This window comes from Toxorhynchites rutilus, chromosome 2, assembly GCF_029784135.1.
Source record: "Toxorhynchites rutilus septentrionalis strain SRP chromosome 2, ASM2978413v1, whole genome shotgun sequence".
NCBI lineage: Eukaryota > Metazoa > Arthropoda > Insecta > Diptera > Culicidae > Toxorhynchites > Toxorhynchites rutilus.
Window position 1 is genome coordinate 247,128,883 of NC_073745.1, and position 23,825 is coordinate 247,152,707.

At 37.9% G+C, this 23,825-nt stretch overlaps 1 protein-coding gene across 1 annotated transcript; it reads right to left on the reverse strand.

Annotated features, from left to right (window-relative positions):
• Positions 1-594: 594 nt before the first annotated feature.
• Positions 595-23,381, reverse strand: LOC129769923 (CTD small phosphatase-like protein 2). Its single transcript, XM_055772461.1, has 6 exons — positions 23,233-23,381; positions 8,519-9,924; positions 8,062-8,453; positions 1,689-1,808; positions 1,524-1,626; positions 595-1,455 (listed from the first exon to the last, which is right to left on the reverse strand). Exons 2-6 carry the CDS (start codon positions 9,917-9,919, stop codon positions 1,390-1,392), a joined length of 2,082 nt encoding a protein of 693 aa, XP_055628436.1. The 5' UTR covers positions 9,920-9,924; positions 23,233-23,381; the 3' UTR covers positions 595-1,389.
• Positions 23,382-23,825: the final 444 nt, after the last annotated feature.

Consider the following 23,825-nt stretch of genomic DNA (forward strand, 5'->3'; position numbering starts at 1 on the left):
AGAAAACAAAACTGCATCAGTCATCTCCAATAATGCTTCCCAAATTTCTACATACATTCGTATGATTTTCACGCGCATTGAAAACGTTAGAGTCCTTACTCCCTGACCTTTATTTCATTTTGTCGAATAGTTTCAGCAGTATACAAGCCATTCTCTTCTTGAAGCTCGAGAAATAAATTGGTGTAATTTTGGTAAAGGAACCCCGAAATCAAATCAAAATAGTACCCAAGAAAAAATTACATTTTTTGTGTTTTATTAGGCTTTTTTGTTCGTTAGGTAATGCATTTTTCGCACATAATTGCCGAATTTATTGGTTATACAAAATTAAATGAAATTGATAGTGGTAAGAAAACAAAAAAAACATCGACAAGGCAACAAAGGAGTAAATTTAATTTTTCATAAAATATAGTTTTGTTAGACAAAACATTGAAAAAAACATGCATGTCGGAAGTCGTTGTCGTGTTAGTTCTCCACGTACGATGGCACTCATTTTTTAAAAGACTCATCTGTCTGCGTCTGCGTGTTTATAGATCCAATATTTCTCTTCCCACGCTTCCCAACTATTCTATCGTAAACAACAAGAAACACCTGGTCTGTATTTTTGATCTAAGCTTTAATAATAATGTTTCTGTACACAATAGAACAATATATAGATTTTACATTTTAAAATAATGTTATCGTACATCAATAATCATACAAAGGAATTTCATCAATAAATAAAAAATAATAATATCAAATTAGTTATAACAATAATGCTCGTTATGCATAGGACAATGTAAACAATCATTTTTGCTCACAACTTAATTGTTTTAAAGTTCACTGCAAAATGTCGCTTCTTGTTTACTTCGTGCCCTTCCTAAGCAAGTCTAATCACTATGACTCTAGTTAAATATGTGTATAGATTCTATAGATTATCTGTATCGTATTGCAATCTACGCTAACGTTTGCCTTGATGCATAATTCAACTCACTTTTTTGTTAATGCTCAATATTTGCAAGGATTTTGAACCCATTAATAACTAAGTGAAAAACAGTAACTTTTACGATTTGATCTGGGGAAAAAGTCTACCGTGCACAAAGTTCTCGCCGTATCAAATAATGGTTGCACTCTATGGTTACTTGTTAATTTACTTGTAACTGTTTAGAACATCCAACGATGCTTATTCAATGTTTTTTTTTGTTTACTTAGTCATGTTGTTTGGTGTACCCCTGTCTAAATGTGTATGTTTATGCGTTCTTTTATCTAGGTGTCGTACTTAAGAGCTACGTTTTTAATTTATCTTTACACATATCTGTGTGTGTGTAATGAGAACAACACAAAAACACTTGCCTAAGAGATGCAATTTCATTTTAACTATGCGAATATACTGATAGTTTACGTCCGTCGCCCTTAATCCGGTGGTAGATACGAAAATAAACGATATTTCTCTCGAATGTGAGGACGCACATCTTCTCTCTGTGGAAAAAAAATGGAAATAGGTGAGATGGCAATTGAAATACTCTGTGATAAAAAAAAATAATTACCATTTCTGCCAACCGTTCCAAGAAGGGTAAAATTTTCATCAACTCGGAATCACTTTGATCCATAAACCAACTTTCGATGGGGATCCCATTTTCCAGCTGATACCTATGGATAAAATATATGTGGGATTAGAGAGTACAGCTTCCATTTAGTTTTCCTTTGCTTACCCAAATGCTTGTGGTGAATTGTCAATGATGATCGTTTTGGATAGATCTCTTCCGAGAATGGTCAAATCTTTGATATAGTTGCCATTGACTAGCACACAATGTTCACGAAATAAACGATACCTAAGAATATCGGTGGTTAGAGGCTTTTTATAGAATAACTTGCATAGATAGGGATACCATCCGTCCTGATCTAGTAGGACATGCCATGATTTTGAGATTCTTACAGGGAGTCCTAATTATTTTTTAAAACTAGAATTTTTCCTGATTTTTCTTAAGAAGTTCAATTTTTTTGACGGTTCATTTACACCTTTGTTCAATGCTACAGTTCCTGTCGTAACATTTCCGTGCTTACAAAAGTTCCTGACGAGCTAAATATTTTACTAATCCCGCTTCATCGATTTGTGAGTTGGCGGTCTCAACATAACCTGCTTTGATGGAATATCCACCGATTTCTAGGTTGTTCCAAGCATCAGCTAATGATTTCCATGCATGCTCAAAATGGTTCGTTTCCAGTTCCAGGTTCCTTGTTTTGAGCTTTTCATCCAAGTGAGATCCGTCATGAACAGAGATACCCAACCTTCCTGATTTTCTTATATCCTGACAACACTCAATTTTGCCCTTCAACAGATCCACTAAAGATATCTAACATCATCGTTCATGAGCATATTATAATGTTTGGTGACCTAAATCGTTACAATATGCGGGTTCTACACAATTTGATCGAAAAAATCTCTAATGGATTGCATTTCCATTCGCGACTCGCTTCGTGAACGCAACGAAAATGCCGCTTCAAAGCCACAATTAGATGACTCCGAAGCAGTGAATATCGATCGAAGAAAGTCATACTTCGTGTTTTATGGGATTGGAAAGGAATTATGTATTATGAACTTCTACCAAGCAACCAGTCGATAAATTCTCACAAGTACTGCTCGCAACTGAACAAATTGAAAGCAGCGACTCAGGACAAACTCACAGAATTAGTCAATGTGATAGGTGACGTATTCCATCAGGACAACGCCGAACTTCATCTCTCTTCGACAACACGATAAATTACCGAAAAAGACGACGTCACGTGCCACCCGACGTTCAACTCGGTTGAAAGCACTGCGTCCTGGAACTTTTATAGCAACGAATATTGCACCAAGATTGCAAATTATTGGAATGATAAATCGGAAATATCTATGATCTTTTTAAAACGAGGGGTTTCGTTTGGTCCTCCATCCACATTAATTATGAATTATGAACAGGCTTGGTTATTTTTTGCTCCGATTAATCTCAGATTCAGGCAGCTCGCACACCCTTTTAAAATCCACGAGAAAATGCCATCGAAGAACAGTGCGTTTCTGAACGAACTGCAAAGTACGTTGGACCATTATACACAACTGCTTCAGCATAAACAAGGTGCCCTAGATTTACCTTGCATCCTGCGATAACAGACGGAATGAGCTCATGTTTAGTAACAATGACAAAATCATGACCCGGTAGATTAACGCGATATGCGAGATGCATTAATCGGTGCCTGCTTACTGTCTGCTCTTAAGCCCATTACAACACGTACTCTATCATCGCCACATAGCTGGAAACACACTAGCTAGCTGCTGAAGCATATAGAGGCACGTGAATTTGTACCGTTAATACCTATATCGATGGATCGAAATGGTTTGATAAACGCTTCATTTTAACGATAAAATGTCTACGCGTTATAAACTTGTGATTTATTGATGTAAAAACTTGTCTCAATAGCTCAAAAAATGGTTTGAAAGTAATCTATTGAAATCACAATAATCTGTAATGTGGAGGCGATCTGGCGTAGCGGTAACATCCATACCTCTCACGCAGAGATCACGAGTTCAATTCTCACTCCCGACATTCTTCCAAAAATGGAAGTAAAAGTGACGAACCAGCCGAATTGTGTTGAAAATCACTATAATAAAGAAAAAAAAAAAAAAAAAAAAAAAAAACAACATAACATAAGCAGGTGCTAGCTCGGAAACCCACGAAGTTATAATTGAACAGCGGTTGGAGCATGTTATCGTTGCTCAAAATTGATGTTGCGGAGCTAACTTCGTTCATCAAGAAAGCGCTGATGAACGGAGTCACCACCAAGAACCTGTTTGTGCAAACAAAGGGCACTGGTGCGTCTTGTTCGCTCAAGCTTCCCCCTAAGGCCAAAAGTCCACCTGATAGAAGAATGGTACCGCTAAGAAGGCGACCAAGAAAACGCCAGTATCGAACAAGGCTACCGTTCCCGGGAATAAGGACAGGGCATAGAAGACGGCCGCTGAGAAGAATCCGAAATATGTCATCGCTACTGGCAAATTATCTGCAATAGGGGGTCTTCGTAGCCTAATTGGTGGCGTGTCCGCTACTAAGCGAACAATCATGAGCTTATAACTCAGGGCCCTCAACGGTGTTTGTGTGTTATTCTAGCTACTACGTCCATGCATCAATCATTTGTGATGGTGATCCCAGGTGATCTCACTACATACGATCGATCTGCTGCATCGGTAATTGGTGCAATTTATAAACACAACAATGGAAGTCTAATATCAACAGTCCTGCTGTGTCCAACTGTGAACATTCGAACGATAGGAATATTCTTACGCCGAAAAATACGACATGTGTTGTGTATCGATAGAATAGGAATGAATACTCTTACGCCTTGGATGATGTGTAATAGATAAAAATGTGTATCGATGAGATAGGAATATTTTTACGCCTATATGGACACTGTGTAATATACAACATGATACATACACGATAAATTCGGCTCTGTTACAGCTGAATTGCTAGATGAGCCTAGTAATAAAAATAAACAGATGGGCTAAAAAAAAATCTGCAGCTGCTACGGGGGAGAAGAAATCAGTAACCAATGCAAAAAAACTTAAACTTGCTTCTGTGAAGAAAGCGATTAGCAAAAAGAAAGCTCCTGCTACTGCCGGTGCGACAGTTCGAAAGGAAAAATAAATTGAAACCTCAAAAATTGCTTCACGGCTTCAACACGAGAGATTTTGTTTTGTATTTAGCAAATCAAATCCATTTCTTCTCAGAATTCAATTTTTTTTCAAACGAAAGAGTTCAACAAATAGAGTGATCGAAAACATCACTTTGTAATTTCTTAGATCAAGTGCAAATAACAGGAAAACTGAAGATTTTTTTTCCATATCAGTAAAATACATTCTTCGCATAGCGAAGTCTTAGTGTTTGTGTAACATAAACACGTTAAAAATTGTAACAAACTGTTTTGAGATAATGTCTTTCGGGAACTCGGGACCTCTGCAAAAAAACTCAAAGATGATATTGATAGTGAATAGGATTGGGCGATCTTGGATCAATAATTAGAAGAACGATCTTTTTCTCTTCGATTTACCATTTTTCGGGCTGATTCATTCTACTTCAAAAAATCGATCTTTTCTTTTCGATCTTTCTAATCTTTTTGATAGTAGAAAAAATTGTAAATTTGTTTTCAGTGAACCTTGATATTAATGTCACCAAAAACCACTTGATAATTTTCATAAACATTGGATCCCTTTCAAAGTTGTCAAATTAGTGGTCGTAAACTTAGGAGATGCAGTTTTGTATGTTTGGTCATTACAATACAAGTAGTCACAAGTTATATTTACACCATCACGTTCACTAGGCTGACAGTGAAAATCGCGTCTAGATGGGATGGTGACATCAGGACCAACTGAAGCGTTCTTTTCTAGAATTGGGACTACTACCAAGATTTCGACTAAATGCCAGACGTTTAACACGGTTGGATTGAACGGGATTATTGTCAGCGGAGTTCTGGATGAATATCAGTTGTCGAATTTCTAATAATTTTCAATTAATTTATTAAATTAATTAATTTCATGACGGTTCAAGAACTATTCTTTTACTGGGCTTTCAAGTTTTTTGTGACCTTCATTCTATGAATTAAAATGAAATGCCTTTGTTTGAATAGCAATGTCAAATATGTGAATTGACGTTTGAATAGAAATGTGAAAATAGAAATGTGGTTTTTCAAAGATCGATTCTTTGGTGCTGATCAAATCAGTGAATCGATCCCTACGTCGTTTAGAGAATCGATCCATCAATATCGATCTTTTTATAAAGATCGCCCAACCCTATATTAACTAAAGACATTCAAATTTTATTCCGCTGTTAATCGTGTTGCCGATTTTGGTCGGTACGATTTGAGGAGCACAAATCGACCCAACCAAAACGAGAAATTTAGGACGTTTGCATAACTCGAGAACTAATCAGGCAAACTGAACCAAAATTTGCATATGGAGGTTTTAGAAAGCAATAAATGTTTCAATGGCGATTCGACATACCTACCCCCTCTCTAAGGGCAAGGGGACTGCCATACAAATGAAACACAAACTTCTGCATAACTCGAGAACTGATCAAGCAAATGGAGCCAAATTTGGGATGTGAGAGTTTTTATGTACGAGAATTTTTTTCTGTGATGGTAGGACACCCCTTCCCCCTCTGGGTCCCATAAAAATAATACACATATTTCAACCAAACATGACAATTGAAAATTTTCGGAAAACTCTGATGGAAAATGGGAGCATTCGGAAAATTCAATTCGCATATGTTCTACAAATACATATTGACAAGCGTTTTTAGTCCATTTGACATTTGCGCTAACGAAATTGATCTTTGTTCGAAAATGGAAATGGATTTTAATGTGATAAAACGCACTCCTATATCGTCTTCTATCTTTGTGAATAAAAATGGAATTATTCTCCATTTACCGATAATAGGCATTAATTTTATATTATACATACAGTCCAATCAATTTGTGCTCAATTCATGTTTTTATCATGTAGGTCTCACTATTAACAATTTGTGTAATTGTGGTCCAGGATGTCATAATATCGAGTATGTTGTTTGATTATGTAAAAATGCAATAAATGAATTTAAATGGCTGCTGATTTAGAAGATCGAAAGGGTATACCCACGTAAACCAGATTATGATAGCTTGAGTAGTCGCGATCTTACATGGCTATAAAGTTATTACAAACAATGTTCCGGACAACGTGGTAACGAAGGAGATAATGCTATTTTTATCTATAATATATATTTTGTAGTCATAGACTGATTTGACTCAGTCTTATATTTATGTAGGTCTCAACTATTTAGACTTGTGTTTAAAAATGATACATGATGACTCTTTGTCTTCTTCTGCATGATTGCATAAACAGAAAAAAAGAGGGTAGTAATGGCTTTAATCGTTTTTTTGTGTACATTTTTGAACAGAATGCGGTACCGAATTCTACCACGTTATGTCATCTAACCCGTTTAAAGGATACAAGTACATACAAGAATCGGTTTTTCCAGGGTATCCATTTGATGTAGGCTCCCTAGGCTCAGACCTATCAACTTTTATAGTAAAAGGTAATTTTAAAGGGTGGATTAGAAGATCAATCAAGGAATAAAACTGCGATTGGACCCATGAACAACGCTTAGTAAGAAAACGTGGATATGATAAAGAAAAATAATTTTTTTTGCGGGACAAAGTTTGCCGGATCAACTAGTTTTAAATAAATAAAATGGAGTATTGAGTTTTGATTTAAGTTCTTTAAGTTTAAATCACAAACAACGTGTTTTTATTTATTTATAAAGAGTTATTCATTAGGGACTCGACAGTTGTGTGCCTTTGTATGCACAAATTTCTAAATTTCTGTCAATGTCATCAATGTCATGTCAATTTTCATCGAGGTGAAGTACACGAACGAGCAACGCTTAATGATTGTTAAAAATTACTACGCTTACTCCAATTTCCGGCACTAAAAATCGTCCCAGCCGGCAGGCTGTGCATCGTTTAGTGACCAAATTTGAGTCTACATTACACAATATGTGGTTTCAACAATACGGTGCCACTTGCAACACAGCACACGTATGGATTTATTGAAATGCAAGTTTGGTGAATTTCTTATTTCGAGGAATGGAACTGTCGATTGGCCGCCACGTTTATGCAATTTAACGCCATTTGGATTTTATTACGGAGGAATGTCAAGTCACTGGTCTATGATAACAAGCCGGCACCTTTAGAAGAGCTGAAAGACACATTCCAACGCGAAATCCCCTACATTCCGGTCGAAATGTGTGAGCGAGTAGTGGAAAATTGGGTCCACGGATCGATCGCTGTAAGCGGGCCAGTGGTGGTCATATTACCGAAATCGAATTTCATTCTCAAAATGTTATATTTTAACTGCAACCAGAATAAACCTGTTTCATAAAAAAAATTCAATCATCAATGAAAGATCCGTTATCTCGAAGAATGTCAATCATTTGGTCATAATTGTAGCTGTGACAGGTGTGTTGATTTTCAACTCCGACCAGATGGTATCCCTGTGCATAGGCAAAAATTAAAACTTACTTTATCAACCGTCGCTCAGGATCGAGAAGATTGAGCAGCTTATCGGCATACACTCGCTTCGAGGCAGTAAACAGAATAACTTCGAAGAGCTGCGAAACCTTCTCGAGAAACTCACGGAAGAATGGTCGCGTTCGCACGAACACCGTATATTTACACTCCTGGAACAGCACCGGGAACTTGAAGCTAGCGTCCGACAGTTCCTGCAAGCTGCAGTGGACCAGCGTTTCGTCGAGATCCAACACCAGGCTGAATTCTGGGCTTGATCGGGTTTTCAATGGTAGGGCAGGACATTTGGAACGCATCTCGCACGTCAGTGGCGGTAAATGTTTTATAAACACGTACGGATCGAATGTTTCCCACGCGACATGTTCGTGTTGACCATCGTTGGATTCCTGCAATATATTTTCATGCACTGCAATAACCGCAAAGCGTGTGAACTAATATAAACTGAACCTACCTCAATTTCCATGCATTCATCGGATTCCAGCTGTATTCCACTTTCACTTTCGTCACCACACATCGCAATCGTTTCGTTGCATTCGATATTATGGATCAACGATTCGCCACCTCCCAGCTGGCCCCCATCATGCGCACCGGATGATTCATTACACCGGCTTCCAATCTCAGTTAAGAACGCACCACCCGAACTAGAGCCTGCTTCATCGACGGTGGCCACGCTTTGGAAGTTGGTCAAAGCCTTCAAATTTTCAATCGCGGTGGGATTGATTGACGAGAGGAATCCAGCATCGTTCACTCCGGTTGTGATGTTTTCAGACAGCGTTTGGGTGCAGTTCAGATTCAGACTCGATACATCTCCGCAACTTAGCAGGGCTTGCGTCAAAAGGGTGTTATAGGGAAGGAAATCTGTATACTGGCAAAGCTCGGCAGAGGTTTTGTAATGCTCATCGTCGAACATAGATATCAAATCCGACGCAGTGGGGTTGGGTGAGTAACTGCTGGACGCAGTTTGATCCTCGGTACCGGACACAGACGAATAACTGCTATAACCAGTTGGTTGGAAAGTAGACGATAGCGAGGAAGATGTGGACGAAGATGAGGATGACGACGATGAGGAGGACGAGGATGTCGAAGATGAAAATGCGGAAATTATTTGAGTTGCACTTGGCGCAATTTCATTGGTAGTGTCTGGAATAGTATCGGTTGTCGAGTCCACCTCCGGAACGACAATATCCTGCTGAGGCATAGAAGACTCGAGCGGGTTTTTAAGGCGCCGGTTGCAGAATCCAGACGTTGAGGGATAGCTTATATCACAATCAATTTCAGTGGTGCTATCGCACTCGGTTATACATTTTGATTTTAATGGTTCAACCGACTGAGAATAGATGATGGCATTCGACGACGTTATGGTCGATGTCGTCGTTTTGCTCGACTCGTACGCTATTACTCCAAACTGATTGATAAAATCGTCAGGCGCTCCAATCTCGTCCGCCTTCTTGGAGAACAGATTGGTTGCTTCATATTGGTTCTTAAGACTGATTGTGGAATCGAAAAGTGTGAGATCATTGTTGTCCTGCCAACAGTTTTCTTTGCAATCCTCTGGAATCGCATTATCTTCGGAGCTAAGCGCCGGAAGTTTACTGTTTCGTCGGACTACTTTGTTCAGCCGCCTGGGACTAGTTTTGTTTCCGGAACGAAGCGAAATACGTGCGACGGTGTTGCTCGATCCAGTCCCCGTTGCGGGAAGTTGAACGTGCGCGCTTCTCCGCGTGTTAATCACATCGGCAGGGCTGCGCTTGGGCTTTTGTTGCTGTGATTTTGCATGCTTTTTATTTTTTACCGTTACACGAGCACCCCCGGAACGTAGCCTCCGGTCTCTGGTTTCGCTCCGTAACCACATGGTTCCTGAAATAAAAAAGAAGAACGAAAATGCTTCGTATGAGGTACACTGTTACTGACCGGGAAATGTCTCTCAAGGCATACAAGATGAAACCGACCACATTTTTAGGATCATCGTTGCATCAATAGAAATAAAAAATAGAAATATATATTTATAACACTGCTTGACAAGACTCAATAATTTCTTTGATCGATCCACTCCCAATGCTTTTATGCGTACTATTTAAAATTTACAATCAAATATCTACTTTACTAGATCGCCGAAAGGGGTAACTTATGCGATCGTTTTCGAGTACAGACAGTTGAACAACCCCAAGCCAAATTCTAGCTGACACTTCAGGCCCTTTATTATGCCCTCGTCCATTGGAACTAACAATTAATTCTGCTACAACTCAAATCAAATTTCGTCATAATTATTTGGGGACCAGATTATTATTATTTATTTATCTGTATTATAGTAACTTTCAACTCATTTGGCTGGTTCGTCACTTTTACTTCCATTTTTGGAAGAATGTCGGGAGTGAGAATTGAACTCGTGACCTTTAGCGTGAGAGGCATGGATGTTACCACTACGCCAGATCGGCTCCGCGGGGACCAGATTACCATTCTTGCGGTTCGGCTATCAAAAACTTCACAATGATGTTTATTTTATTTAAACACCTATGCTTCAGACTACGCCTTAAGTATAATCGTGTTATTGGAACTTGCAATCAGATCTGGCCCGACCCAGAAAAAAAAATCGTTATAACCATCTGTCAAATATTGGATGTACTGGTAAGTTTCTTCGTTTTTTTTTAAATTAATGCTTTATTCTGCAAAAATGGTTACAAATTTATAATTCAAAGTATTGACCATCGCTAGTCACAGCTTTTTCCCATCTTTCTGGCAATTCACGGATCCCTTTGCGGAAATAATCGGCCGGTTTGTCGGCTAACCACGAATCGATCCAATTTTTGACTTCATCAAAATTGGAGACTTCATTAAAATTGGATTGAAGGTAGTAATCGGACGGAGCAATGTCTGGAGAATACGGCGGGTGGGATAGGACCTCCCATTGCAGTGTTTCCAAGAATTGAACCGGTTTCGCGACATGCGGCCGAGCATAACTTTATAACTTTATCTGTATAACAAGCCGGGAGCTTGGTTGGGAGGTTATTATCCGAGATGAAACGGATATCCGGTAACTATCTAGTCGGACACCGGATATAAGAAAAAAAAAATTCTCATCAACAGAAGATAAATCATAACAAAATAAGGTTCGATTACTAAAATGCAAGAATGTTTGTTCAAAATTTAATTCATATTACCTAATAACATTATTTTTTAACAGTAATCAAAACATTAAACTCTAAGCAGTACCCCCAGCTAGCAGGGATTACGAAACAGGTGTACGAAACAGAACATAATCAGTTGTCATTATCAACTGTTGCATATTGATTATTTATTCATCATTGGCAAATTATGATGAATAAATAATCAAAATGCAACAGTTGATAATGACAACTGATTATGTTCTGTTTCGTACACCTGTTTCGTAATCCCTGCTAGCTGGGGGTACTGCTTAGAGTTTAATGTACACCAACTATGAGGATCGTGATTGCGATTGGTTCGAAATGTTGTGACATAACAGTTGATTTCATTAGTAATGAAATTTTATTCCTGACGCAACGCTGGCTAGTGGTCCCTAATTGTCGATGATCTTCTTAATAACCTAACGAATTTAGGATACGAAGTCATTGGTTTTGCTGATGACATGATCATCTTAGTGAAGAGTACATGTGAGTATAGTATTTCCAATAGAATGCAAACAGCCCTTAACTACACACTCAAATGGTGCAACTTGGAAGGACTTAGTGTTAATTCTTCAAAAACAATCATAATACCAATTACCAATTACCAAAAAACGAAAGTATAAGATTCCACCTCTTAGATTGGGAGATGTACAATTGGAGCTTTCAAAACGAACCCAATATTTAGGTGTCATGCTTGACCAAAAACTAAATTGGAACGAACAACTGGAGTATGCAATATCTAAAGCTCAGACTGCGCTCTGGAGTTGTAGTGGGAAAAAGTGGGGACTAAAACCGAGAATGATTCTCTGGATTTACTCGGCAATTGTGAGACCCTGACTAACATATGCTTCGCTAGTGTGGAGGCCTACACAAAATATCAGCTACACAAACTACACAAATATCAGCTCAGAAAAAGCTCGATAAACTACAACGTCTGGCATGCTTATCAATAACTGGAGCAATGCCCAGCGCATCCTCCAAAGCCCTAAATGCTCTTTTATACCTTCTACCATTGCACCAATATGTATAACTTGAAGCGGAAAAAGGTGCTCGCTCTTAAGCTGAAACGTATGAAACATTTTCTAGAAGGAGATCTCACAGGGCATTTACAAAGTGATTGAATTAAATCGCAACGAATGGGAAGAAGGTGGTCCCAAAACTCGTCCAGGATCACTCGTGTTATACCGATTGATCTAAAATTGGTAAATCTACGGGAGCTGGGATTACTGGACCAGGAATCGACATGTTAATTCCAATGGGACAGTGGTCTACAGTTTTTCAAGCAGAAATACAAGCTATTCGAGCAGGTATCACCTTTAAAAAATCTGAAAACTACCAGATGAAGGCTGTCATTTCTGCAATTTCGAAGCTGAAACTTCGGAACATTTACTGTGTCAATGCAGTACACTAATTCAGCGAAGACTGCAAATTCTTGGAAAGGGCATTCTTATGCCTAAAGAGATTTGGTCTGCTGAAGTGTAATAAGAAATAAGAAATAAGAAAGGAAAAGAAGATAGCAAGAAACCCAGAAAAAATTGATGACATAACAGCGGCTGGATAAAATACTCAATATTTTCCGTAACTTCTCAAGGAAGTACGGCGAGTGCTTGGCCGGCTCCACGGATAGGGTTGACAGAGCTAAGCAGCTGTTCATCGCCCAGTTAGTTGAGGCCAATTAAACCACAGTCACTGAACGTCGAAACTGAAGATTGTGGGAGGTGCTGGAATACATTGAATGATTTTAGTTTGTTTGCTCGTATATCTTGAAGTGCGAACCGAAGCAGAGTTATCTCGTTCTCTTTTGTGTCATGATTTGTAGCACGTAGAAGCAGAAGAATGTCACTGTGGGAAATGATTTCTGTAGGATCATATTTGAACAAACGAAAGCGAATTATTCAGCGAAACGATAAATCGGCAAACATTGATCGGTTGCTCAAAATTTCCGATCACCAATGGGTATAACCTCACACCGGTTAAGAAGACGTAGAAATAACAAGGATAAAGATCTTTCAAAACCTCGAGACATAAGGTGTGCGTTGAGAACATACATCGCAATACGCAATAATGAGACAAAGGTTTAAGTTCGCTCGAGTTTGGCAGCTGGTTGCAATAGAAACAGCCATCCTCCATCATTGATAGAATAGTTGTTCAGTACAACTCAGTACAGTCCAGTACAAGATTTTCTGGTCGGGCTCCTCCACCAGGTGCCAGTTGATATTTGAACGGATGAAGTATATTAATTTTTTATTTAAACTGGGTTCCCCAAGTATAAAGTTGTCAGATGGTCAGAGGTCTAACGAGGGACACAAAAAACAAAACGTTATGTATATCAGCAATTCCCAATGAAATCGACAAATGACAAAACATGAGTATTTTTGATTCGAATGAAAGTTTGTATTCCGTTTGGGTTGGAGGAAATATGAGTTTCCCAAAGCAATTGGGATTTTTTGACTCAAGTGTAACTTTTGAAAAGGGCCTATCGATTTTAGTAAGAGAAATCTTTGATAATATATATCTCAAATACTATGAGTCGTACCGAACTAGTGTCTTAGAAAGAGTTATAGAGCATTGATGTTAATACGTGAAAAAATATACACTGAGAATAACAATTAGTACTCTCTTTTTTTATTTACAAAAAAAAACTTTAATTTGCAATATCTAAAATCTATATTTTTTAATTTTTTTCAATTTTTCATATAAAATAAAAGTCATGTAGAAAATTTGAAAAATGAGTCCAAGATAGTAAATAGAATTTTCGAAACTTAGAATTTTTGTATGTTAACAATAATTTTTAGCCACAAATTATGAATCCTGATGTGATTTAAAATAAAAAAACTCTTTATCAATCTCCTTCTAAAAGCAGCCATTCTCGAGATATTTAAAAAAATATTTCTTATTTAATGCATTTTTTTTATAGTAAAATGGTTCTTTTGAAATTTTTGTCGTGTTATACCGTCATGTTCTAGAAATTTTATGAAGTTGCTTATAATTTTCAACAAGTTCTTCTTCGTAGCCTGATTGGTTGCGTGTCCGCTACTAAGCGAACAATCATGAGCTCTCAGGACCCCCAACTGACTATTTTTGTGTGTTATTCTAGCTACTACGTCCACGCGACAATGGAAGCCTCATATCAAAAATTCCGCTGTGTATATAGCCCAACTGTGAACATTCGAACAATAGGAATATTCTTACGCCTAAATGGATACTGTGTGAGAGTGTATTGATAAGATAGCCTCGCCTAAAAATGGCTAATGTGCAATATACAAAATGAGAAAAAATGTACACGATGAAATCAGCTCTGTTACAGCTGAATTGCTAAATGAGCCTAAGAAAAATAAACAGATGGGATAAAAAAAAGTTCTCGAAGAAGGTCCTTCTCTGACAGATGAGAAGAGAATGTCTAAGTCGCTCGTCTTTCGAGTCATATGGTGAACGGGAAGATATACAGTAGTGTTTGCCGGAATTGCGAAGATGATGTGGTCTTCATGCCGAACCTGGGATCAGCACATTATGCCAAAAGATCAATGGAGGATGGATCGGCTGGAGATAAACATTGTCACGAAGACCATCAAACAACCCTGCCTCTTCCTGTCCAGTATACACTAGTTCTTCCGGCTTATTTAACACGCTAAGCCCTGACCGAGCTAGGGGACCAAAAATGAGCTTTTCGTCTGACTCACGTTGGTCACTGCGGATCAATAAGCGATTTTTATAAAAATCATTTTTCCAATTTTGTTGCTGTCGTTTCCAGTTGACACTCTCTAAACAAAAAGGCCACTGTCGGTGCGATGAAACCAGCTCAACGTATTAATCTTTAGATGCATTGCAGTCTACCAAATAAAAGTTTTTTTTTGAGGTTCATCCATTTAAAAAAATCAACATGAAACAATTTAAAATATATTTATATCGCGGGACATTTTCGTTTCTTCGCCAAATGCGGGGCGTTTCGCGGGACGTAATCTTACGCGGAACGTTTTGTTGAAATGCGAGACTGTCCCGCGTAACGCGGGATGTCTGGTCAGTTTACCCAAGTACTTATTTGAATTGAACTCAGAGATAATTAAATGACATTTTTATGTTACGTTCAAAAGGCATGAACCCGACTTATGAGAGATCATTTCACTCAAAAGTAGAATCTTCGGTTATTCTGGCTCATATTTCCAAAAAATTCCCCATCTGTTTTTTTTAATGTTTTAATGTTTAATGTTTTTTTTTCAAGCATCCCAATTGTGAATACAGGCTAGGAAAACTAAATATGACATATTTTTTACACAAATTTAAAAATAAAATGTAATCTAATTTTTTAATGTTATACGATAAGGTATCCATCAATCATCCACAATCATCACATTCCATGATCAATCTATCAATGCAGTGTAACATACAAAAAAAATCGATAACATCAAACAGCAGCTAGAGGTAGCGTCAAAGGTGAAAAGTGGAAGCCGTAGCAAAACACGGCGTTTGTTTTGGCGCCGTTGGCGCTCACATATCATTGTGTCCCATGATCCCAGCGCCGTGCGCACACCAGCGGGACACTATATAAACGTATCCACTAGCGTATCTACTATCACAGCCGGTAGAGTGATGATATATCACGGGTTGTGGTTTCTACAGCATGAGACTACAGGATGCTACACACTGCACGCATCTTCCCTCGGTATTACTTTTGTTTTTCGTTTCGCACCTCGGTTAAATATAGATTGTTAAGCATAAAACCATGATGGATGAACTATGAGTTTGTTGTGGTGTGCTTAACATACTTTTAGAGTATTACTAATGAGTTTTGGGAGACATCGAGTTATACAAAATACATAGTATTGTTCACTTATTTTAATTTCCAGTTATACTCAGGTTCTTTTATACGGATAAATACCTCGTAAAAAACCGCGTTAATTCAAAAATTGGCGTAAAAAACCCGCGGCAGAAAAAAAACGAGTAAGAAAACCTGAGTATATATTAGTATACCAATTCTCTTTTCAGAATGCCTCTGGCTGTTATTTCCTGAAAAGGCTGTTATTTCTATAAACATTTCCATCTGTACGAATAAAAAATTAACTGAATTTCGGATAGTTCACATACAAGATTCATGACAATGAAAATCAAATGAATGAAAGATTACTTGACTGAAATTATCAGCTTATGAACTAATCGTGCTGTAATTATTTTGAATTGTCCGGAAAATTACCGTCGTACGGGAATAAGTGATACTTGCTAGGGGCGAGGTCTGGGGAGTAAGGAGAATGCTCGAACACACTCCATTGAAATTTTTTCAATTGCTCTTGAGCTACGCGAGCTGAATGGGGCCGCGCATTATCGTAAATGAGGAACACTCTTTTCATCAATAAACCTGGCCTTTTGTTCTTAATCGCGGTTCTTAATCGGTCCAATTAGGTGTTCGGCGGTCAACGATTCGATAACAGTGAAGAAATTCGTGACGCAGTTACATCGTACTTCAAAAAGTTGGACGCTACGCACTCGGAATAGAAAAACTCGTGCCACGCTATGAAAAATGCCTCGAACGTTATGGCGATTATGTAGAAAAATAAAAAATAAAACGTTAATTACAAAAATCAGCTTGTGTTTTGTCCTTTTTTTTTCGCGATTTCTGAGGCACTGAAACTTATTTTTTGAACGACCCTCGTAAATGAAAAACTCAATATTGGGTTGGGGAAAACGAAATGTCGTATATTGTCAATATATGGGAACACTTAAACATATCTCGTGTAGTATTTATTTATTTTTTCATTTTTATCTGTATTATAGTGACTTTCAACTCATTTTGCTGGTCCGTCACTTTTACTTCCATTTTTGGAAGAATGTCGGGAGTGAGAATTGAACTCGTGACCTTTAGCGTGAGAGGCATGGATGTTATCTCGTGTTGTACTTATCGCATCGGGTCATACTATACGGCTATTTAAGAACGACAATCTGTGCTACAAGTGTCGTTTTGACAGTGTTGTGATTGTCCTTTTCAGTCTCAAGTTATAGCGCGTCAAAGATGGAGTCCACCAAGCAAGAAATTCGCCATATTTAACGTTTTTACTACCTGCGAGGTAAAACTGCAACGAAGGCGGCCGAAAAAATTCGAGTAGTTTATGGACCCGATACTGTAACGATTCGCACGGCACAGTGTTGGTTTGATCGATTTCGTTCTGGTGTAGTGGCTGTCGAAGATACACCCCGTACTGGTAGGCCAATCGTCGTGGAAACCGATAAAATCGAACTGGGTATAGACCATAAAACCGTTTGGAACCATTTGCAGAAGATTGGATTCCAAAAAAAAGCTGGATGTATGGGTGCCACACGAGTTGATGCAAATCTTTTAGACCGAATCAACGCCTGCGATGCACTGCTGAAACGGAACGAACTCAACCCATTTTTGAAGAAGATGGTGACTGGTGATGAAAAGTGGATCACGTACGACAACCTAAACCGAAAAAAGTCGTGGTCGAAGCGCGATGAGTCGGCCCAAGTTATCGCCAAGCCCGGATTGACGGCCATGAAGGTTTTGCTGTGTATTTGGTGGGATTGGAAGGGAATCATCCACTATGAGCTACTCAACTATGGCCAGGCCCTCAACTCGGCTCTCTACTGTGAGCAGCTTTACCGTTTGAAGCAGGCGATTGACCAGAAGCGGCCAGAAATGATCAATAGGAATGGTGTGTTTTCCACCAGGACAACGCTCGGTCTGACACATCTTTAATGCCCCGCCAGAAGCTACGGGAGCTCGGATGGGATGGGATGACACACTCCAGCAAGCCTGATCCAACGAAACTGTCACGGGTGACAAGCGAATGGGGGAAATGTCAAATCGGAGAAGAATGATTGGTCATCACCGCACTTGACTAATTATTAGCTTATCAGATTTATAGAAGAGTACAGTGCGTGCGTACAAATAGAATTAAACTGGAAATATAATAAAACTACCTATAATATTCTTGAAGAATTTACAAGCTTACGGACTGTAAGTAGGTAGATTAACTTAAATACTTATAATAGTGCCATAAAACTGATACAACTACAACTTAACTATATTTACAGTTAACCTAAAACGTGGGTAAAGATAAGATTCTTCTAATTATACTAGCCTTAGAATTCGTACACTAAAATCGTGAGTTAAAATGGATAATCATTGTATATTTGTCAAACTTAATTAAATATATGTTTTAGCTTGAAGCTTACACTACAAAATAGTCGTTTGCTTTCGAGTTTTGGTGACATAACCCCACACAACGAACTGTAAAGAAATTCGCTTTCGTATTCAATTGAAAATGAATTCTGGCTTCTTCCAGCAGTTTCTCCGTAAGCATGACTCAACAGTCATTCGGGCGTTTAGTTGCTTTATCACTCTACGACTCGACTTCTTCCCCGTAAAATGGACTTCACCGCATATTGAAGTGACTCCCCCCGAAATGAATTCGTTTTTCTCTCTCATGTTTCACGTATGCATGTATCGATGTTCGAGCTCAACGTGGTTTGACATATACTACTGGTGAGCTAAATTTGTTTGAAAATTACTCACGCATATAAAATAGCGTGCAGTGTTGTGTTCAGAAACACTTACAAATTTGTGAATTTTGTTGATAGAAACTCGTTTTGTTCAGAATTCCTACCAAACTGCACGCTGTTTACTCATACTAACGCGAGGACCTTTATAGCATACCTGGTAACTGTCTAAGTTTGTTGGTTTGAGTTCACGATGGGTAATCAATGGATCCGTCCAGTCGACGCTACTGATTCTAGAACTAACCGTAACCGCGGAACAACTCTAGACGAATTTCATGCAAACTCGACTGGCCATTGGCAGCAACATCTCAAATTGCAGTGAAACGTAATGGATATCAGACATTGGTCATTTGAGCAACTTTGAATATTTGAAGTTTTCGAAAAAAAATCAGACTACTTTTTGCAAAGGTCATAATTCATTTTCATTTTTTTACAAAAATGTATAACTCAAAAACTATAATATCTACAAAATTCTCGATAAAATAAATAAAATGTAGGAGATTGTTCAAATTGTCATAAAACATACCAAAAAAAAATTAAGAAAAATTACACTAAAAAAATATTTTAAAAATTGAAATTATTTTTTTCTCAAAAACTTTTTTTTTTAATTCTCAAAAAAAATATATGTCAATAGCCCTGATAAGTTCCAACAAGTCACCATTTTGGTCGAAAAATTATTCAAGATTACTTTAGCATGGGTTCCCTCTCGATTCCGGGAAATGAGAAAGCGCCTCAGAAGGCACTTTTTGAAAGGCAAATTGCTTATAACGATTTTTTTCAGATTCCTCGTCAGCACACACTCGTTAGTTGGCAGCGCATGTGGAGTGAAAATGAGTTCGGTCGTTGGTTACACACGATTATCCCTAAGGTCTCGACGAGTGCATGGTTCAAGGGGTTCAATGTAGGTCGTGATATCTCGGCTTATGTCCAATCACTACAACCTAAACGCGCATCTCTATCGCATTGGGCTCGCAGCAAACAATCTTTGTGATTGTGTCGATGGCTACCATGACATCGAGCATATTGTCTGGTCGTGTATCCGGTTCCATGCTGCTCGCTCTCAGTTCTCTAGAGCACTGAGAGCACAAGGCAGACAATCGGATATCCCCGTCCAGGATATCTTAGGTAGCCGTGATCCTGATCTTCTGCTTCATTTATACCTGTTCCTCAGAAACGCCGATGTCAACGTTTAATGATGTTTCCTTCGTTGTGTCCCTGTTTCATATCCCTCCTATCCGATCTATAAACTTTAACTTAGTCGCGGCAATACATACACACACTCTTTACAGATACACGGGCCGAAGGTTGTGCATCCCACTGACCATACACCAAGGGCTGAGGATTGTACCGCTCATGGCAACTCTACACAAGCTGATGATTCTGCCGGCTAGTGACCATTCTATCCTGGATTCCTCGAGTCGAGAGAGACGCACCACGCTTGATATGATATGTACAGACTAGGGGGCGTTGCTGATTAATGGTCAGCTGCATCCAAATAGGAAGTATCCCGTGTCGGGCACACGTACAGAGCATTGGAGACAGCAACATCCCAAATTACGAGAACACTTGTAATACTAACCTCGAGCCGACCGCGAGTAATCGGTTACATGTTATTAACATAGATAATAAGAAAAACTGTCAAAATATTGAACTCCCGGCCCGTCAGGCTAACGCCATATGAGCCTTTCATTTTGCCTATATTTTGGGGAAAAAAAGTCACCCATACATCGGAAGATGGACACTTTTACAGGAAAACATAAACTTTCTCATTTCTAATTTATATAACGTATTCGACAATGTGTAGATCTTGATAAAATATGTGCTTTTGTCAAAGACAATAACTTTCTACGTTTTATAGTTTCATGGAATAAATTGCATTTTTGAAAAAAATGATGAAAAAAAAATGTTTTGCTCATAACATATATGTGTGTAAATTCTTGCGTTTGGCGTGTTCTTGAAATGTTTTTTTTATCCCATTTATTTATTTATTAGGCTCATTTGCATTTTAGCTGTAACAGAGCCGAGTTTTAATCGTGTACATGTACATATGTTTATGTTTCTATAAACTGTAAATTATACAGTAGTTAGTAGTAGCCATTTAGGCGTTAAGTTTCTGTTCCATTACATTATGGTAAATTACACAGTAGTAGCCATTTCGGCGTAAGGGTATTCTTTCTGTTCTTCCATGGTTCAGCAGACCGGACAACAGAGACAGTTGATATTGATCATTGTTGGGTTATTTATAGAACAGCATCGATCTAATTTCGACCGTGGATCGATCTCCATCGCTGATGATGTTTGCGTGGACGTAGTTATTCTATAACAAAACAAAGATGGTCAATTGAGGGTCCTGAGTTTGAACTCACGACCGATCGCTTAGTAAGCGAACGCGTAACCAAGTGGCTACGAAGACCCCCTTCTTGAAATGTTCATAAATAGAAAAAAGATTGCAGAACATGTAAATCGCGATATTTTATACACAAAAATGTTACGAGTTAAACATTAATATTAACATTTCAAGGAAAACATGCTTTTCTTCCGATGTATGTGTTGTAAATTTTAAGTACTATTCATATCCATTTTTTTCAGAATTTAGAAAAAACATATTTCTGAGAAAAATGAATTTTAATTTTAAAAATATTTTTTTTCAATGAAATTTTGTTGGATATTTTTTAATGAAAACATAACTAATTTCCTACATTTCATCATCAAAGATGGTGCTGCTAACTCCTAAGACTAGTTGGCATTAAATCGGAGAAGATCGAGCCAGCGGCTTTCAATAGAGTTGTTGAACTTTTCTTGTTTTGGGTTCTGTTTGCACTAAATGGTTTTAATTTAGAAAGTACACTACTTAAAACGATGCTATTGCTTCCATTTGATAGAATCTGTACTTGATACAGTTGTAAAACATTTAAACCAAAACTAAAAAACTACAATAAATATGTCATTGATGAAATTCAACCATATGCGTAGGATTTTTTTTATAAAAAAAAAGGTTTACGCAAAACATTCAAGAACAAAAACGATAGTTTTCCATAACTATAGAACCAAAAGGAATACTATCACTCCTTTACAAATTTGACAACAATTGGTTACGGTCTCAAGCAGTTCAAAACAATTTATTTGAAGTAATTTAGACCATACTTTGACATTCAAACTTGTAATTCGTTCCCCACGGTGGAAGCTATCCGTTCTAGCTATTCAACACATTTATACTGCTAATTAGCTGCATCTACTCCTCGTACGATCACTTCCCATAAGTTCTCAATTGGGTTTTGATCTAGTGAATAAACTGGCAAGTTCAGAATCTGTAGCCTCTGGTCAACAAACCATGTCAAGGCAGTCCGACTTTTATGAACGTTCTTCTGTTAGAACACCTAATCGACACGATGGTTTCGGGACAAAAACGGCAATGAATGATTTCAAAGGACTTCATTGTACTTCTGAGTGTACATTCGTGTTGGTGAAAAAGCTATCCATCCAGATCAGCTTATCCGAGACAGTTCTTGCCAAAACATCAAACTTCCGTCTCGTTATAATTCCATCATAATGAACTGAGGCACTGTGTGATTATTAATTGTAGAACCCTCTCATAAGCTAGCAAGAAACAAAATACCGTGAAGTTAGACAGCTTTAAATTAATTGATATATCGACCTGATTATATAGGTCCTAATGCTAAGTTCATTTACTAGTAATTGAAATTAAAGTTTCAACTTTTAGACATGTTTTCCGACAATTTCGTGTCGCTGTCGTGTGTGCTGCTTTGAATTTATTCATGATAAGTATCATTAGAATGTCCATCGTAAGTTACATGAATTAAATTTTCGTGAATTTTGAGAAGAAAAAAAAGCCAAGCAACAAAGTTCTTATGATTTCCAAACCTGAATGTTGTACCATTTGATATAGGTAATTTAAATAATTCATTCAGAGTCTTCAGTTTCGTGTCCTTTCCTGATTTAACATTGATTGATATTGTATTCATGATGATGCAATAAACTTTCAAAAATCTTATCTTTTTCATTCTTCGTCCCACAAACTTAAATAGAAAAAATACACAATAAGTAGCCAGCGTAAAAAATAAGACTAACAGCAAAACAATGTTTAGGGAAAACTCTCCTAGAGGGGAAAGCAAAGAGAAAATGTAAAAGCTATGTTTTTATCACAGCAACAGCAATTGGTACTCTCTTCTTGTTTTCACATTCGCATCACGCCTGCATTGGCGCTCACAAACAATAAACAATGTTTAATTATAAACAGAACGGCGAATTTCCCAAAAAAAACAGTTACCAAGTTGACAAGCCGATTAACTGGATTACACAGGAACAAATCGATGCCGCTCAATGCCGCGATCGAACCAAAACGACGAAGACTCCATATGCACCTGTGAAGCCAGACGGACATTCGGGAAGCGCAATAAAGGCATAAGAAAACATTCCATACTAAAAGGCTTCGCAGAGCGACGCAGAAACATTCAAACGATTTGCCACTTTTGGGGTAATCTGCCATACTAACCTTCTCGGACGAACAAATTCCATTCGATTAGAACATTTCACTTAAATTTTCCCGATCAACTCACGTAAGAAAAATCACTTTTCCAGCACCGCTCCCATGTACACCGAAATTTTCACTCTGTTTTGATTTTCTAAAATGGCTACGCTTGTGGCTTGACACAAACACCGACGCAATCAATGGACCACATTGCAAACGACGCATTCTGTGAGCGTGTTTGTGAGGGCGGCATATAAACAAAAGATGACAGATTATTTGATCGCCTCCCAAAGTACGTGGAATAAGAAGGTAGTCTACTCCCTGCTTTGTTCAAGTGTGGTAGGCAAAGGAAAAAAGCAAGAAATAGTAATAACCCAGCAAACATTAAATCGTATAATTTTGCACGTGCCAAGTCTTACAAGAAATCCGAATAAATCATAATCGCATATAATATCAATCAAAGTATGTATCGTGTATATTTGAAATCGCATAAAATGTAAAAACTCGATTTTATATACCATTATCAAATTAAGTCGCAATTCGGTATAATTAAGTTCAATTTTATGATGTACATTGTCGTAAAATATATTTAATCCGCATCATATGCGTATATTACG

Excerpts from the sequence above, each read along its gene's own strand:
- LOC129769923 (XM_055772461.1), bottom strand. The coding sequence starts at position 9,919 with ATGTGGTTACGGAGCGAAACCAGAGACCGGAGGCTACGTTCCGGGGGT. Across the intron at positions 8,454-8,518 it reads ATGAATGCATGGAAATTGAG|GAATCCAACGATGGTCAACA; the intron begins GTAGGTTCAGTT and ends AATATATTGCAG. Across the intron at positions 1,456-1,523 it reads TGGAACGGTTGGCAGAAATG|AGAGAAGATGTGCGTCCTCA; the intron begins GTAATTATTTTT and ends TTTTTTCCACAG.